Source organism: Loxodonta africana, chromosome 10 (assembly GCF_030014295.1).
Source record: "Loxodonta africana isolate mLoxAfr1 chromosome 10, mLoxAfr1.hap2, whole genome shotgun sequence".
Taxonomy (NCBI): Eukaryota; Metazoa; Chordata; class Mammalia; order Proboscidea; family Elephantidae; genus Loxodonta; species Loxodonta africana.
In genome coordinates, this window is record NC_087351.1 from 13281760 (window position 1) to 13300984 (window position 19225).

Genomic DNA, 19225 nt, shown 5'->3' on the forward strand with positions numbered 1-19225 from the left:
CTAACTGCCAACCTTTAGGTTAGTAGTTGAGTGCAGACCATTTGCACTAGCCAGGGACCTTTCCTTTGAATAGGCAGGGCCATTTTCATTGTCACTTAAAACCATCGATTCACAGTTGTAAATGTTATCTTTAACAGAATTAGTAATAAGCTTGCAGCTAAGCTTCCTTACAGACCCCCGTTAAGGGAACATTTTCTCACTGGCTTTTGATTATTCGGTCTCTGTAGGTGGTTTTCGGAATAGTTCATAGCAAGATTGCAATATATATTTATCCATTTCTATTGATTCTGTTCAACATGTGAGATTTTTATGTATTTTAAGAGTCTTGTAAAAATGTGTTGGTTATTTACTAGTTTTATGAAACAATTTAAAGAAAACCCATAACCCAATGCCGTCGAGTTGATTCTGACTCAGCAACCCTGAAGGGGGAAGTTTATCATCAGGTATACCTCTTGTTAGGAACTGAAAGGAGGTTCCTGTATGCAGTCATGTTTACTTTGTCATATTTGCATAAAGTAGATAGTCTCCAGTGTATTTTCCCTTTAGTAGTTGAAAGTGGAGATAAAAGGGAATACTGACTTTCCCTGATGATACAGCTAAGTAGCCATAGAGACAGAATCTAGGGCCTTTGTGTGCTAGAATATCGTGTTCTTTCTTTTTCTTGTACTTCAGATGAAGGTTTATAGGGGAACTAGTTTCTCATTAACCGGTTAGTACATATTACTGTTTTGTGACGCTGGTTGTCAACCTAGAATATTGTGTTCTAAACTATGTTTCATGAATTATATGAGGGTTCCAGGATTTCATGCAGGTTCCTTGAGGCTTTTCTTAAGGTAGGCTTTGAAAAATCTAATACTCTTTATCCTTGCTGTTCTTGCTCCTGCATATTTGCCAGCCAGGTTTGCTTTCTGTTCCTTGTTCTTCCTGTCCAGTCTTGCTACCTTTCAAGGTCCATGACATGACTTTTTTCCTCGGTAAACATTATTTCCACGCCTGTTTATCAGCCATGTGAGCACTGCCTTGTGACATTCCTAATGTTGTTACTCCCAGCTTCTCCAGCTGGAGTGTGGCTCTTTAAGGGTCTCTCGTGGTTTGTCCGCCCAGTACCCTCTTCGTTGTAACAAAGTGTCGTGTAGTTTTGTACACTTAAGTGCTCTGCTCAGTAAATGTCTCAAAATGGTAATAGAGGATGTACTTTAATTTAGGGGTGCTTTATTACTTCAGGTTTTTTTCAGTACAGAATCAGAAATGGAGGTTTTAAGGCATAAAAATAGATCAGTTAAGCGTAAAAACTGTTTAACTGCTATTTCTTTCTATGAACAACAAAACTTTTATCTGAAGAATATTCAGCTCTCTTTATGTTATTACCTATGTTTGCAGAAGGAATGGTTTTTGAGTCTCTCAGTTTGAGGCAGGAAAAGTGCCTAGTTTGTGAATCATCTTTTATTTACAAACATTTCTTCTTTTATAGTTGATGGAGAACCTTGTGATCTGTCTTTGAATGTAACCTGGTATCTGAAAAGTGCTGACTGTTACAATGAAATTTTCAACTTTAAGGTAATGATGATAGAATTACAGAGTTTTCTTAGACCTTAGAAATCATCTGGTCCTAACCTCTTAATTTTATAGAGAAAAAAGTGTCATATAGCTCTGGGGGGCAGAGCTGAAATCAGAATCCATGCCTCCCAATTTCCGGACCTCCTGTATCAGCAGCTCTCAAGCTTTTTGGTATCAAAACCCCTAAACATTCTTAAAAATTATCGAGGTCTCCAAAGAACTATTGTTTATGTGGGTTACTGAATTAGAAAATAAAACTGAAAAAATGCTGAATATTAAAAAAGGCGTGTCCAGATTTAATCGTAATGAATAATTTTTACTGCTTCTTCAAGGAGGAGCCCTGGTAGCACAATGGTTAAGAGCTTGGCTACTAACCAAAAGGTCAACAGTTTGAATTCACCAGCTGCTCCTTGGAAACCCTTTGAGGCAGTTCTGTTCTGTCTGTAGGGTCGCTATGAGTCAGAATTGATGGCAACAAGTTTTTTTTTAATGGAATTTTCATCAAGGATGCTCTTAGGTAAAATTGGCATTTTTTTAAATTGAGAATTTGTGACTATGAAGACTACAGTGACTACAGATGGGTGTCACAGTCCTGGTTCCTGATGAGGGGCAGCATTTTTACCCACCATTGTCTTTGCATCATCAGTGCAAGGCAAATCACATCTTACTATGAGATAATTTTGACCTCTCGAGAAAGGATCTCAGGGACCTCCGAGTGTCCATGGACCATCCTTTGAGAATTGATGTCTACTACGTTACACTTCAGCATTGAAAATAGTATCGCTCAAAGATGGATTTTTCAGGCCTCTTCCATTCTGTTCCCAGCCTCCTGTTTTTGCATCATTTCTTTATTTTTTAAAGATTCCCCTTCTATTCTGGGGGTTTCTTTCCAAAGATAATTTGACTGGTCTTTAAAAAATGCTCACCCTCCACCATCTCAGTTTTTTACAACGTAAGTGATTTTTTTTTTTTTTAATTTATTTATTGTGCTTTAGGTGAAAGTTTACAAATCAAGTCAGTCTCTCATACAAACAGCCATACACACCCCACTGTGCACTCCCAGCTACTCTCCCCTTAATGAGACAGCACATTCCTCCTTTCCACCCTGTATTCTCCGTGTCCATTCAGCCAGCTCCTGTCCCCCTCTGCCTTCTCGTCTCGCCACCAGACAGGAGTCCCCTGCGTAGTCTCATGTGTCGCCTACTTGAGCTGCAAAGTTCACTCCTCACCAAAATCATTGTCTGTCTTACAGTCTAGGCCAGTCCCTGTCTGTAGAGTTGACAACCTAAGCATTTTGAACCTCTGCCTAGTATTAAGATTTTATATTATTTTTCTGTGGTATCGGGTTGGTTTTTTGCTTTTGTTACGTAACATTAGATAGGATTGATAGGAAGGGAAGGACTGAAGAATTTAGAGGGAAATGATGACATCTCCAGAATATGGTTTGAAATATTTTTCTGTTCATTGATTGCTAATTGAATTTACAATGCAAACTTCGTATATTCGGAATTTGTTATAAAATGGTCGCGAGCTTAGCAGATCCTGTCTCAGCGGTGCAAGCTAAGAATGTAAAAAGGATGTCAGATTGCCACAGGGCGGAAGTATGGAAACAACAAGGAGACAGGTTGGAGCTTAGACAGAGGGCAGGATTAGTGATGCAGGCAGGGGAGGAAAATTACAGAACAAAACCACAGAAATGGATGAGCTTTTTAGGGGAGGAAAATTACAGGACTGGAACCATAGAAATGGATGAGCTTTTTAGGGGAGGAAAATTACAGAACTGGAACCATAGAAATGGATGAGCTTTTTGAGAGTATCAGCAGTTGTGCTGTGTTTTACATTATGAGCAAGAATATATCTTTTTGTGGATAGTGTTCATTTGGTCAGCTAGCTCTTGTAAATGTATTTTAAAGTGACAAACCTTTTGTACTTTGACAATTTTCCGCCTACCCAGAATTGGTAGTAGAACTACCCTCTGTGAGCCTGAGGCTAAAATTCTGCACTTTAGAGTCTAATTTTATTAGAATCTTGGAGACTATTAGATGCATTCTTTATCTCATGCTTTTAATTTTTAAAATTACAAATTATGTTTGTAGTGTTGTTGGTAGTTGCTGTCAAGCTGATTTCAACTCACGGCTACCCCATGTGTGCAGAGTAGAATTACTTCCGAGCGGCTCCGAACTGCCAGCCTTTTGGCTAGTAGTCCAATGCCTAAACCGTTTGCGCCACCCAGGGACTCCTATATTTCATACTAAAGGTGGTCTATTTGTTATTGTCTAAGTAGCCTGTTTGCGAATTTTTTTTGCTTGTGAATGGTAAATACTTTGTATTTTCTGTGTTTTTCAGACAGAAGAAATAGAGACATATTTGGAAAATCTTAAGGAAAAAAGAGGCTTATCGGGGAAATATCAAACGTCATCAAAAGTGTTCCAGAACTGCAGTGAACTCTTTAAAACACAGGTAGTGTCTGGAAGGGGTTGGAGGGAAGCAGAGGGGTGAAGAATGTAGTGTCTGTATTTTTGGCCGTATCTGCCCGCCCCTCATTTCCCACTGGCAGAAGTTAGAAGCATTTTCTAATACATGTATAACCAGCCACATAGGTATTCGTTTACCTCATAGGAGGGAAGATGTAGTTTCCTTTGTGTGTAAAAAGCAAACACAGATTTTTAATTCTTTTGTCATCTCATCTAATTGGTATGTCCTACAAAAAATCAGAATATTTAGGTTTAGCTGCTACAGACCCGAAGTCAAAAGAGTATCACTGATGCAAGGGTAACTTTTATACCCTGTTTTCAGGGAAAGGGAGTAGATGAATTATATTGTATATTTTAATGGTCAGATGTATGTGGTCATATAAGGGGGATTCCTGATACGAAATTCTATTAGAAATAAGGATTTAATATCAATTAATATTTTTTGTGAAAGTATATGAAGCCATAATGCCATTTTTTTGAAAGAAACATTTTATAGCATTGAAAATATTTGTTGTAACTATAACCATTGTTTTGTTCTTACTGCATGTAAAAATTGCAAAGGAATAAATATATAGCATATTGCTTGTAAGAAGAAAAGAGTTCACTGAAGGCTAGGTTTTCTGTCTAGTTACTAGAATTAAAGTTTTTTTTTTTTTAATAAGGAAGCTATAATTAAAAATTGATCATTAGTAAGTGGATGAAGTAGTTGATAATTGAACTCTTAAGGGTTAAGTTCTTTGGTTTTTTTTTGATCATACCTTAGATGAAATTTTACAGAACAAACTAGCTTTTCATTAAACAATTAGTACACATACTGTTTTGTCCCATTGGTTACCAACCCCATGCGATGTCAACACTTTTCCCCTCTCAACCTTAGGTTCCCTGTTACCACCTTTCCTGTCCACTGCTGCCTTCTAGTCCTTACCCCTGGGCTGGTGTGCCACTATAGTCTCATTTTGTTTTATGGGCCTGTCTAATCTTTGACTGAAGGGTGAACCTCAGGAGTGACTTCATTACTGAGCAAAAAGAGTGTCTGGGGACCATACTCTTGGGGTTCCTGTGGTCTCTGCCAGACCAATAAGTCTAGCCTTGTTTGTGAGTTAGAATTTTGTTCTACATTTTTCTCCAGCTTAGTCTGGGACCCTCTATTGATGGTAGCTGGGCACCATCTAGTTGTGCTAGACTCAGTCTGGTAAGGGCTAAGTTCTTGTCAGAGCTTAGATTTTATGGACTTGGAGGGAAAAGAAAATAACTTCAGAATGGTGCAAGAATGGTAGAAAGCAAAAGCTAGGTATGATGCGAGATTGACTAGTTTGTCTGTCTTCTGTTGGTTCTCCAGATTTCTCCTCCAGGCTTACATTGGTTGGCCTTTCTTAGATTTCATTATGGAAAGTTTTCTGTTGCCCAAGGTTCACTACTTTTAGATCTGCTGTAACTGCTCCAGGGTGCTGGCTATACTCCTGTTGATAAAGTTCCTCTCCTCCTCCAGTCTGGTGCAACAATTGAATTGCACACTCTAATTACTCAGGAAGGAGAATGCTTGCTCTGCTGATAACTGATAAGAAAAGTAATTAGTATAGTTTGCTTACAGGCATGGAGTGTGATGTGGAAGGAGCAGTGGACCGGTTATATGCAGTAAGCCATCTTAGGTTCAAATCCGGTTTCTTCTACCAAAGCTTTATAGCCTTAAGCCTCATTTTCCTCATCTGTGAAATGTGAGGGAACTGTCTAGGATCCCTCTGTACTCAGCATCTATCTTCTATCTAAGAGCTTGTCTTTCCTAAATGCCTATAATACTTATATAAAAATTGAGTGCCCAGTTGGGTTTGGTATTATTTTTTAGTTCCCAGCAAGGGTTTATTCACTTGTTTGTAGTTAATTGGGAATGTTTTTGTATGTCAATGCCGTATTGTTATATTTACTGTTACTGTATTATGTTTTGTTTTAACCATTTCTCTGTATTTTAAGTTACACTTTTTTGAATATTAATTTTTTATTGTGGTCAGTATATATGTGACAAAACAATTGCCATCTCAACAGTCTTCACATGTTCACTTCAGTGCCATTAACTTACATTCCTCATGTTATCCAGCCATCACCTTCATCTCTTCCCACATTTCTCCATTGCCTTTAATGACGTATCAGTGTCCCCTAAACATGGAGTCCTCTTTTCCGACCATGGAAACCTGGTGGCACAGTGGTTAAGTGCTGTGGCTGCTAACCAAAAGGTCATCAGTTTGAATCCACCAGGTGCTCCTTGGAAACCCTATGGGGCAGTTCTACCCTGTCCTGTAGGAATGCTATGAGTCAGAATTGACTTGACGGCAATGGGTTTTTTGGGGTTTCTGAAATTATACATTTTTTAATTAACCTTAATTTTATGTTTGTTTTATAGAGCTTTTCTGGGGATTTTGTACATCGACTGCCTCTTTTAGGAGAAAAACAGGAGGTAATTATTTTCCTTATTACATATTTCTGAGAGTAAAGTAAAAGTTCTGAATTAATTTTCTTTCCTTTTTTTGTTTTAAATACCGAAAGGCTAAGGAGAATGGAACAAATCTTACCTCTATTGGAGATAAAACTGTAAGTGTATTTGAGAATTTAGAACATACTGAGAGAATAATTAAAAAATATATAAACAAAAGAAAACATTTCAATGGAAACTTTAAAATTGAAACTGTACACCAAAATGTTAATAATTGCTATTAATGATATAATTTTTTATTTTTTTCATTATGGTTCTGTATTTTCCACATTTTTACAATAAATATGTATTGTTTTTATAATTAGCTTCCTCTCCTCCCCCCAAAGCTTGCTTTTTTTTTCCTAATTGTGCGTTATGTGAAAGTTTACAAATCAAGTCAGTCTGTCATACAAAACTTTATATACACCTTGCTATGTATTTTTTTTTATGTACTCTTAGTTGCTTTTCCCCTAATGAGACAGCACACTCCTCTCCACCCTGTATTCCCCATGTCCATTCAGCCAGCTTCTGTCCCCCTCTGCCTTCTCATCTCCCCTCCAGACAGGAGCTGCCCACATAGTCTCATGTGTCCACTTGAGCCAAGAAGCTCACTCCTCACCAGTATCATTCTCTGTATTATAGTCCGGTCCAATTCCTTTCTGAAGAGTTGACTTTGGGGATGGTTCCAGTCTTGGGCTTATAGTAGGCCTGGGAGCCATGACCTCCGGGGTCCTTCTAGTCTGTCAGACCACTAAGCCTGGTCTTTTTACTAGAATTTGAGATCTGCATCCCACTTTTCTCCTGCTCCATCAGGGATTCTCAGTTATATTTCTCATCAGGGCAGTCATTGGTGGTAGGTGGGCACCATCTAGTTCTTCTGGTCTCAGGCTGATGGAATCTTTGGTTTATGTGGTTGTTCTTAATGCTCAAAGCTGGCTGAAAGATGACCGTGTTGAGTGACTATCACAAGTAATATTTGTAGATACCTAATCAGATTATAATCAAAAGAAGTCAAATAATTTTCTTCCCTTTGATCTTTCTTTTTGAAAATTGGGCCTAGAGAGAATAGTTTATAATCCTTTTTAAAAGGATGCTCACAAGTTCACTTCCCATCCCCTGTCTTTTTAAAACTCTGATAAAACATAAAAGCCTGTGGAGCGAGGGTCCTCTCCTCAGCTTTCCCCCACGAAAAGATTTTATTTGATTAACCCAGGTTTCTGATTTGATTTAAGTAGTAATGTGGTTATATTTGCTTTTATAATTTTGACAAAGGAGTGCTTAATAAAAAATAAAAATTAAATGTATTAGGAACAAAGCCACTCTCGTAGTGTATTTTTCTAAGACCATTGGTAACTGAGTTACTGCATGCAAGTCTAATCCTCTTACCTTACTACATGCCTAATGGGGTTAGCAAAGGTTTACTGAAGGGAAATTAAACATTTTGAGGCAATATCGTGAAGACTCTGCATTTTAAAAATAGTCTGTTAAGCTTGGAGGGGATATCCAGAAATTGAGTTGGTAGTTAATAATAGCATTGGAGTCAGATGTCCTAGATTCAAAATCCAGCTCCTTAACTTCCTACTTCCCTTGGACAAATTCTTCTCTTGTGCCTCTGTTTCTTAAACTGTGAAATGGAGCTAATGATAATACCTACTTGACAGGACTGTTGTGAGGGTAAAGAAGGTGGCACGTCCTTAATGGAGTGCCTGGCATCCAAGTCTTCTTTTTACAAGGTCGGACGTTCTGTATCCCTGGAGTCAGATGTAAACTTTATCAGGTCCTGGAATGTGAAAATGACTCATTCCCACATGAGATCTAGAAGAGGTAGCTTTAAGATAACAGCAGCTTATTACCCTGAACGAAGTTTTAACAGGTTAATGAGTAGATTCAGGAAAGATTCAGTTAGTCGTGGGTGATCGGTTGTGTGATGTACCCATAACTTTTTGGTGGTAAATTTTTCTCATAAATTGTTCCTAAGTCTTGTCAGAGAGAGATTAGGCAGAGATATATCCAAGTATGATTCAGGATGGCATTTATGTTCTTAAGTTACTACAAATAATAAATGAATAATCTTTTCTTGGGTTGTAGAGCCTTTTGAGAATTTGGTACAAGCTGTGGTCTCCAGGAAAATGCATCAAGGTGTGAAATTTGGTATCGTCTTTGAAGGGTTTCCTAGGTCCGCTGGAGCTCCCCCAGACATCCCTGGATAAAAGCTTCTCCTTTGAAGAGAAGACCATAACAAAATCACAAGTCTGAGTCAGCAGTGCCTTATTTGAGATGCACAGGAGGATAAATCAGTTTTGGTCTGCATGCCTCTTTCATCTTTGTATCTTAGTTTTGTGGTTGGGAAGGCCCATAGTCCATCCCTAGCATGTATGGCAGTGAATCTTCTGAAGACTTGACTAGGGGTGTGTGCAAATTGTCTGGCCTGGGAGCAGATTCTCCCCGCGTAACCAGCTCTGTGAACATGGGGGCTTTTAACTTCCTTGTCTTTGGGGAACAGTGAGTCTTCCTTTCCACATACACTAGCCCAAGATGAAATTTTTGATACAAGTGTGAGCTCATATCTGCAGAAATTCTGGCCATTGAGAAAAGGGAATTAGATTCAAAAATTGGTGTTTATAATTCATGTTTACTGACATTATTGTGGATTTTTTTTTTAGATGAATTAAATAATCTCCTCAGTTTGTTCAAGACATCTGTGTAAAACATAACCTAGTATAGGGTCACTATGAGTGAACTGACTCGACAACAATGGGTTTGGTTTTTGGTTTTTCATTCTAGGATGATTTGGTTAAATACATATTCAGTTTAATGATTTTAGTTGAAGTTTTTGTTATAATAAATGTATGATTTTTGTGTGTAACAAGATATGGGATGTGTTGCATTTCAGTAATTTATAATTAAACTATTTTACACATTTAGAGGTCTTTTTGTTTTGTTGCGCTTACTGTTTTAATGAATGAAAGTGAAAGACTCCGCCATGTTTCTGGGCAAATTTCTGGAGCAAAATTTTCATATTTTATTATTAAACTGTGTTCTAAATTCTTATGACTTGATGGTTTGACGTCTGTTTTCCATCCTAGATAATGCATGAACCACTGAAAACATGGCAGGACGCACCATACATTTTTATTGTACATATTGGTATTTCATCTTCAAAGGAATCTGTGAAGGAAAATTCACTAAGGAATCTTTTTACCAGTAAGTTCCATTTGTTTCTTTTTATTTTAAACATTTGTGTTAAATTCTCTGTTGTGTCTTGGCTAGTGGGTGATGTAAAATTGCTTTAAGAAAGGGAGTAATTTATTATGAACGTGTGTTGTGAAGTGGAGAAATTGGATGATAGGAATTAAGAATTTTTTGTGCATTCAAGTGTGTACCAGGCACAGTCCTAGGCACTTCACATGTGCTTTCTTGTATTGTGCACACATTTTCCTTCTTTTTGATCCTTCTGCTTTTTTAAAATTGGTATATTCTTCCTAATATTTGGCTAGATTTGTAAAAATGTCACTGAGTTTTGTCATGTCTTAATAACTCAAGAATTTTTCTTAGTGTTCTCCTTTTCAGCATTGCTCTCCAGTTCACAAAGCCATCATCTCTTACCTGGATTTTTATAGTAACTTCCTAACTGGTCTTATTTTTTGTGGTTTCTTTTTCTGTTTCTTCCTTCTACTTTGTTTATTCCTTACCTCCTCTGTTTTCTCAAGCATGGTGTCTTAGTTACCTGGTGTTGCTGTAACAAATACCACAGGTAGATGGCTTTAACAAACAGAAATGAATTTTCTCACAGAATTCAGGGCACCAGTTCTAGGGAAAGGCTTTTTCTCTCTGTTGGGTATGGAGGAAGGTCCTTGTCTCTTCTGAGCTTCTACTCCTGGGCAAAGTTCATGTAATTGGCATCTGTTTCCCCCATCCCTCTCCTTGCCAGCTTGCATTTAATCTCTTATATAAAGAGATTGACTCAACATACTTCTTATATTAAGCCTGCCTCATTAATATGACACAGACAGCCCATTCCCAAATGGGATTGTAACCACAGGCATGTGGTTGTGTTGTAGTTCCTACTCATAGTGACCCTCTGTGCAACAGAATGAAACACTCGCTGGTCCTGTGCCGTCGTCACAGTCGTTGCTGCGTTTGAGCCCACTGTTGCAGCCACTGTGTCAGTCTATCTCTTTGAGAGTGTTCCTCTTTTATTCTGACCCTCTACTTTACCAATCATTGTGCCCTTCTCCAGAGACTGGTCCCTCCTGATGACATGCCCAAAGTAAGTAAACCGCAGGCATAGAGGTTAGGATTTATAACACATATTTTGGGGGGACACAATTCAGTCCATAACACATAGTGTTAAATGGAAACAATGATGGCAGCCTCCTTTATTTTCTTCCTGACTTGGCAATATTGGTACATTTCCCCATTAAATATGATGTGTACTGCAGGTTTTTTAGAAAATTTTTTATTTGGTTAGTGGTGGTCATTTCTAGTTTACCAGAAATATTTTCTGTTTCCATTTTTTTTTAAGTGTTAAGAATGAATGTTCAGTTCAAAATGCTTTGAACGTGTTAATTAAAGTGATCGCATAGATTTTCTCATTTAATCTGTAAAGGTGTATTTATTACCTGATTTTCTAATATTAAACCATCTTCGAAATTTTGGGACACCGCCATTTGATCTTGGTATGCACACACACACATTTGCACATTCGCACACACACACATAAACAGACATTGCTGCATTTTTTGGTCAATGTTTAAAGTAAGATCAGCCCGTGATTTTCTTTTCTCATACCATTCTCCTCTGGTTTTGGCGTTCAGGTTATGCTAGTCTCAGGGAGTGAATTGTGCAGAGGCCCCTCTCTTTATATTCTTTGTGGCGGTTTGTGTGAGGTCAGGCTGTTCATTCCCTCAGTGTTCGCAGAGCGCGTCTGTGGTAACTCTTTGGGCCTGGTGCTCTTTTTTCCCCCAGATAGATTTTAAACAGCTTATTTATTTTCTTTGATAGGTTTTCTTTATTTCCTTGAATCTTTTCCTTTTTTTAAAGAAATTGTCCATTTCATCTAAGATTTCAATTTTAGTGGCAAAAAGTTATTCATGGTATTTCTTTGTTTAAAAAAAAATCTGCAACCTTTTTACCTTCTTAAAGCTTTTGTGTCTTTTTAACCTGTTGAATCTTTCTACATTTTATCTTAGTACATTTTTACCCCAGTGAACCAGCTTTTGGTTTTGTTAGTTTTTGCTGTTCCTTTGTTATTCTTTCTCTGTGTGTTGTTTCCTTCCTTTGACTTACGTTTGAACTTCTGTTTTTGTGGTGTCTTTCACTGGATGCTTCACTCTCAATCCAGAAATGAGCCTCGTGATGAGTTCCATAGTGTCCATAGTGCAGCCCAGAGGGACACAGGGTCGTGATGAGTTCCATAGTGTCCACAGTGCAGCCCAGAGGGACACAGGGTCGTGATGAGTTCCATAGTGCAGCCCAGAGGGACACAGGGTCATGATGAGTTCCATAGTGTCCACAGTGCAGCCCAGAGGGACACAGGGTCGTGATGAGTTCCATAGTGCAGCCCAGAGGGACACAGGGTCGTGATGAGTTCCATAGTGCAGCCCAGAGGGACACAGGGTCGTGATGAGTTCCATAGTGCAGCCCAGAGGGACACAGGGTCGTGATGAGTTCCATAGTGCAGCCCAGAGGGACACAGGGTCGTGATGAGTTCCGTAGTGCAGCCCAGAGGGACACAGGGTCGTGATGAGTTCCATAGTGCAGCCCAGAGGGACACAGGGTCGTGATGAGTTCCGTAGTGCAGCCCAGAGGGACACAGGGTCGTGATGAGTTCCGTAGTGCAGCCCAGAGGGACACAGGGTCGTGATGAGTTCCGTAGTGCAGCCCAGAGGGACACAGGGTCGTGATGAGTTCCATAGTGCAGCCCAGAGGGACACAGGGTCGTGATGAGTTCCGTAGTGCAGCCCAGAGGGACACAGGGTCGTGATGAGTTCCGTAGTGCAGCCCAGAGGGACACAGGGTCGTGATGAGTTCCGTAGTGCAGCCCAGAGGGACACAGGGTCGTGATGAGTTCCATAGTGCAGCCCAGAGGGACACAGGGTCGTGATGAGTTCCGTAGTGCAGCCCAGAGGGACACAGGGTCGTGATGAGTTCCGTAGTGCAGCCCAGAGGGACACAGGGTCGTAGCACATCTAGGCAGACTAGTCGGTGGCCTGGAGCGACTTCTAGTCACATGAATACGTATGCAGTCCTCCTGTCTCTGTAGACCCGTGGCTTTATGTAATGAGTAATAGTCCCAGATAGCAGTTGTCATCACCTTTTTTCAACCTTCTTTCATTGAAAAGGATGGAGGAGAAACGCAGTTCCACTCCAGTCTCTCCCACTTCAGCCTCTCCGTGCATCAGACCTGGCTATGGTCCCCCCTTTTTCTTGGAATCCTACTAGTTACAGGCACCCCATAGGAACTGAGCTGCCAGCCACTCTAGGACCCAGTATCCGGAATGGTCATGGCTTCAGTCCCACGCATACCGTTCTGAGATTCTGCTTAGCTTTGATCCTTGGTGATGTTTATCTTTTTTTTGAACTTAGGCCTTTTTGGTTTTCTCTTTTTTGTGTTTTATATTTCTTTTGTTTGGAGCTGAAAGGTACATTAAAGCATGGACTTCACTGTGCATCTTAATCTGAAAGTCCTACAATTAGCTTTCTAAAATGGTTTTATCATCTTATTTCCCTTTAATAAAACTTTTGTTGACTCCCAATTGTCTGTAAAATTCCGCATTATGCAGCAAAGCTTTTAAAGCCCTTTACATTCTGACCGAGTTTACTGTTTGCTGCCTCACTGTATATGGTGCCATGGGCAGTCTCAGACTGCAGAGGTCTAAATACACCACACATTTTCACACCTGTCCTTATTCATGTTATTTCCTTTGCCTGAAGATTTTTACTCTACCTGGTATATACATTCTCATCCTCCTGGGTGGGGCTCAGAGGTTCGCTTAATGTTGTTTCTCCTGTGCTAGGCAGTAGTCCTCTAGAATGCAGACAACATTGTATTCATTTTTCTATTGCCTGCTTTTTCCATAGTGCCTGCCACGTAGTAAGTACTCAGTAGATGTGTGTTACATTTAGAGCAGGGGTTGGCAAATTTTTTCTTAAAGGGCTAGATAGTAAATATTTCCTCTGTTTTGATTAAACAGCTCTGCCATTTTATTGCCAAGACAGTGAGTTTTAAATAAATGGTGTGGCTATGTTCCAATACAACTTTATTTACAAAAACAAATGGGGGGCCAGATTTGGCCCATGTGCTGTATTTTACTGCCTCCTTGCATAGCATAAGCAAGGAATGTGACCAAAATATTAATTATTTTATTTGCTCTTTTATCGAATTAAGAAGATACAGAATTAGAATTTAACAACCAGTTCTGGTATGAAATTTTTATAAGATTGCCATTATGGGAGTCTCCTTTTTATTCATGTAATTAACTTAGACTTGGTTTACTTTTAATAATAAGATGTTCTTTTTGCCTTCTAAAAGCTGGTAGGAAATTTTTGTTGAACGGACAGTTAGTCTCTGGGAAAGATTGTCAGAGACATCAGGTTTTATGTGTTAGTAATACCTAGAATTAAACCAACTAATTCTTTTAGTTTCAGACAGTCTTAAAATAATCACAGGATTGCTTTAGTAAGTCAGATCTGTCCTTCACGTTCATGTTGTTACTCTCACTTGTTTTGCTTCGTTAATTAAATACTTTATTATTAGTAACAGAGACTTTGAAAAATATTAACTGGCAAGTTTTGGGGAGGCCAGTTCTGTACTGGATCGTGCTTTGCGTGAGTCAGAAGTTTTGGTTTATTTTCATTTTGGGCTGGGGAACCAGGGTGTGTAATTGGGAAGCTGGATAGTATTCCCACATTATTGTATCAGAGAGGGCATGTTATTTGTGTGAATTCCTAGGTTTTTTTGAGATACCTTACCTCGTTCTGAAAAAGATGGCTTAGCAAAGATTCATTATGTAGCAAGATCACATCAGATTGAAGTGGGTAAAACAAACAAAGCAATAGTAAAATATAGATAAAAAGGATGAAGGCCTTTTCAAAGGCTGTTCGTGACATGTTGTAAGAAAAGTGTATATGAAGCGTGTTTGCAGTTGAAAAGAGGTAGAGAATAGTTAGGAAGCTCAGAGAAGGCATCGTGGAGGGAACAGCATTTAGTCTAGGCTTTAAAGGCTATGCACATGGGAAAAGAAGGACTTTTCCACTTCAGCTGGCGCCTGGAGCAGCGGTATGGAGGCCTGTGCAGGACACAACGTGTACTGTGAGAACACTTAATGAACTCCGAGGTGCCGTAGGAGTGTAATGTAATATTCACCAGGATTTTAATGGTTAAACGGGAATGGTCTAATAAAATGTCTATGACTTCTATTAAACAAATTTAAGATAATGCTGTTCATTTCTGCCTTCATTAAATTCATTCCGAGGATTTTGTTTTGCAGTGACTATTGAAGTGAAGGGCCCCTATGAATACCTCACGCTTGAAGAATATCCATTGATGATTGTAAGTGAACTTACATTCTTTATTCTCAAGATTAATTTAACTTGAAAGACTGTCCAAGTTTAAAGAATTGTTCCTGAACAGTTCAGGAAATAGTGCTTTTCGTTCTGGACTTCTTACTAGAATGTGACCTTGGGAGGGTTCATTGAACTTCTCTGTGTCTCATTTTCTCATCTGTAAAATGAAGGGGTTGATGACTTGTGGAATTTTAGCATTGGAAAGCACCTCAGAGGCCATCTTACGTTCTCTAGGATGCAAAGGGCACTCCTTATTACAATTCTGTCGTTCCTGATCCCACTTTCAGTTAACTAATGGCAAAGCTTCAGTTCATTGTTGTGTGTACGACAATATCCTTAACCTATTTTCTGATTTCCTTTGTTCATGAATGTTTTTGTTTTTTCCCCTTTATCCTTTTATGGTTTTCCCATTTCATAGTGTTTCATTCTCTCCAAATGTTTCCTAACCCTCCTGTGCCTGTTCTTCTTCCTCGGTGTTTTCTTCCTTTATACAATTTTAGATTATGAACTAAAAAGGTCTTTTAATACAGGAGGGCAGTCACTTGCGGATAAGTCCATATGTCGTGTCCCTGTGCTCTAGATGAGTCAGTTGTTTTGTGAATCCCAATCCAAATCCCAACAACATTCTTAAGGAAGTGAAAAAACTAATCTCCAACTTTATATGGAAAGGAAGGAGGCCCCGAATAGCTTAAGCAATATTGAAGAACAAAGTAGGCAGCCTCACACTTCCTAATTGCAAAACTTACTGTACGGCCACAGTAATCAAAATAGGTATTGGTTCCATGACAGACATGCAGCCCAATGGAATCAAATTGAGAACCCAGAAGTAAATCCACCCGTCTGTGGGCAGCTGATCTTTGACAAAAGGTCAAAGTCCATGTAATGGGGAAGAAACAGCCTCTTAACAAATGGTGCTGGCAAAGCTGAAAAATCACATGCAGAAAAATGAAACAGGATCCATTCTGTAGATCATGCACAAAAGCTAACTCAAAACGGGTCAAAGGCCTAAAAATGTTAAAGCCAAAACTGTAAAGTTCCTGGAAGAAAATACAGGGTCAAAACTAGGGGACCTAATTTTTGGCATGAATAGTTAATCAAGCAAAACAAATTCACTAATGACAGAAGATAAAATAGATAGTTGGGACCTCCTAAAAATGAAGTATTTATGCGCATCAAAAAACTTTACCAAGAGAGTATAAAAAGAGAGAACCTACAGACTGGGAAAAAATCTTTGGCAACGACATATCTGGTAAGAGTTTAATCTCTAAAGTGTATAGAAAACTTCAGCAACTGAGGAACAAAAAGACAATCCAATCAGGAAATGAACAAAGGACATAAACAGACACTTCACCACAGAGGACATTAAGGTGGCCAACAAATACATGAAAAGATCATTAGCCGTTAGAGAGATGCACATCAAAACTACAGTGAGATACCATCTCACCCCTGTAAAAATGGCAGTGATCAAACAACCAGAAAAATGCTGGTGAGGTTGTAGGGGGACTGGAACTCTTATGCACTGTTGGTGGGATTGTAAAATGGTATAACTGCTGTGGGAAACAGTATGGCACTTCCTGAAAAAGCTAGAAATAGAAATACCTTATCATCCAGCAATCCCACTCCAAGGTATATATCCTAGAGATGCAAGAGCAGTGATATGAATAGACGTGCACGCCTGTGTTCATTGCTGCATTATTCACAATAGCAAAAAGATGGAAATAACCTAAGTGTCCATCATTGGATGGAAACAGCCTGTGTCCATCAACGGATAAGTGGATAAACAAGGTATGGTACATACATACAGTGGAATACTAGGCAACTGTGAAGAATAGTGAGGGATCTGCGAAACATTTTTAACATGGGTGAATCTGGAGGGCATTATGCTGAGTGAAGTAAGTCTATCACAAAAACAAATAATGTATGGTCCCATTATTATAAAAAATCAAGAGTAGATATACACACAGAAAGCGAAGTTTTTTGATGATTAAAGGAAAGGGAGGAAGAGAGGGACAATCACTTTCTGGATAGTAGTCACTTGTTACTTTTGGTGACGGGAAAGACAAGACCAAATATGGGTGAAGTCAGTATCACTTGACCAAGGTAAATAGAGACACTGAGAAGAACAGAAGAAAAAGGAACAATTATGGTGAATGCTATGATATATACAATTTTGCGACAATAGTAAAGACAACCAAAAAAATATGTGTGCAGTTACGTGGGCGGGTGTGGATGCATATATTTCCAAAGAAACAAAATAATTATTTTTTAAATAGAAGATTTTGTTTGTTTAGTGGTTTGTTAAGACTGTATATTGATAGTATGTCTAGGTACTTGGCTCTTGTCCCTGATTTTCTTTTCTCTCTCTTACCCACTTGGGTGACAGTTCTTTATGGTGATGTGCATTGTATATGTCCTGTTTGGTGGTCTCTGGCTGGCATGGTCTGCCTGCTATTGGCGAGATCTCCTGAGAATTCAGTTTTGGATTGGAGCTGTAATCTTGCTGGGAATGCTTGAGAAAGCTGTCTTCTATGCAGAATTTCAGAACATCCGATATAAAGGAGAGTCTGGTATGTAACAAAAGAGAGTGGGCCGTTGTGTGAGTGACGGGTGAGATGTGTGAACATTTTTCTGGGGTCAGCAGTCATTAAATAGGTCTAGCCTTTCTGTTAATTATTAACATAACTGAAGCAGAATCACTACGATTGTGCTTCCTGTTTTTAATCTCTTAACTTATGGGTTCAGTGATGTAGGAGTAATGGTACTAAAATATACTCTTAAGGTTATTTTAAATAGTAGTGGCCATTTGGGGAAAGATTATTAGCGTCCTTGAGTCTTAATCACCTTTGATTTGTAAAGCATCATTATTACTATCTACATTTAAGAAAACTAAAACGTCAGCAGTTTGAAATCCACCAGCTGCTCTGTGGGAGAAAGATGTGGCAGTCTGCTTCCATAAAGATTACAGCCTTGGAAACCGAATGGGGCAGTTCTACTCTGTCCTGTAGGGTTGCTATGAGTCAGAATCAACTCAAGGGCAGCGGGTTTGGTTTATTTAATTGTAGGATGTGATTGATTGTAAGACACACCCTGATTTCAGAGGTGTTAAATGTAGGGGAAAGGTGCATCTGAGAGTTGAAAAAATACAGAATACCAACAAAATAGGAGGGCAGTAGGGTAACTTGGTAATGACAGACATTGTTTTGTATTGAAGTTCTTTGTGTTCTCTTCAGTTGTTTCTCTTCAGACCATTTGATCAATAATAATTATTGTTGCAAAATGTATTAACTAGATCTTTTCCTTGTCTTTGAAAGGATATTTAAATAATTAGATATGGAAATTGTATGTGTATGTGTTACACTTTTCTTTGTATAGCTGTATTTCTAAAAATTCTCTAAGATGCTATGAACTGTCCATATAGGTAGGTTGAAGTGTTCTGCCAAGGTTTTAGTGGGAAGGGAGGAAGTGAATTGAGCACACCAAGATTGCTGTACACACGTGCAAGATCATAAATTGTAGCAGCTTGTGGATTTTTAAAAATTGCAGAAATAGTCTTTTTTAATAGCACTAAACCCAGTGCTTATACCGAAGAGTGTTAGGGATCTACATTCTGATAGCACAGTTGTGCCTTCTGCTACACCTAGATTACAGTGACCCTACTTCCCCCTTTCTTTTTTCTGATAGTCCAAGGTGCCCTGATCCTTGCAGAGTTGCTTTCAGCAGTGAAACGCTCACTGGCTCGAACCCTGGTCATCATAGTCAGCCTGGGGTATGGCATAGTCAAGTAAGTATTAACTCCCTGTAGGCAAGAGCATGTGAAAATTCTGATGAAGTTGGAACAGTCTTGCAGATTCCTAATGTAGTAGTTGTAAAAGAGTTAGATTTAGGAAATAGCTCTGAAATAGGAAAAGATCTCTGAAGTTTCATAGGTTTGTAAAAGTTGGGAAAATGTTAGTGTTTCATTTGGCTTAGAACATCTGCAGGAAGTCTTGAAATGTGCTGCATGACATTGAAATACCAGACTCTTAGAGCAAATGTATAGTGACTTGACTCTTCCAAAATATTCTTGTACATCAGATTTTTTTAAGGGAAGAGCATTCCTGCTGAAACAGTCTGAAAACAATTTAGTTTTTATTAAAATTTTTTTTATTGAATGCCTTCTATA

The 19225-nt window shown here is 38.9% G+C and overlaps 1 protein-coding gene across 15 annotated transcripts in view; it reads left to right on the forward strand.

Moving 5' to 3' along the window:
- Nucleotides 1-19225, forward strand: part of TMEM87A (transmembrane protein 87A) — a 47793-nt gene that overhangs the window by 6043 nt on the left and 22525 nt on the right. For 7 of the 15 annotated variants that reach the window (XR_010323106.1, XM_064292114.1, XM_023558716.2 and 4 more), the window contains 9 exons: nucleotides 1472-1557; nucleotides 3904-4017; nucleotides 6427-6480; nucleotides 6570-6614; nucleotides 8584-8634; nucleotides 9582-9699; nucleotides 14988-15049; nucleotides 17447-17630; nucleotides 18745-18844. Coding sequence is in view for 11 of the 15 variants with exons in the window: in XM_064292114.1 (XP_064148184.1) it covers nucleotides 1472-1557; nucleotides 3904-4017; nucleotides 6427-6480; nucleotides 6570-6614; nucleotides 8584-8634; nucleotides 9582-9699; nucleotides 14988-15049; nucleotides 17447-17630; nucleotides 18745-18844 (814 nt within the window). In the remaining 4 variants the exon portion in view is untranslated. The remainder of the gene's footprint in view (nucleotides 1-1471; nucleotides 1558-3903; nucleotides 4018-6426; nucleotides 6481-6569; nucleotides 6615-8583; nucleotides 8635-9581; nucleotides 9700-14987; nucleotides 15050-17446; nucleotides 17631-18744; nucleotides 18845-19225) is intronic. The other 8 variants (XR_010323107.1, XR_002787873.2, XR_002787872.2 and 5 more) reach the window with 2 other exon arrangements.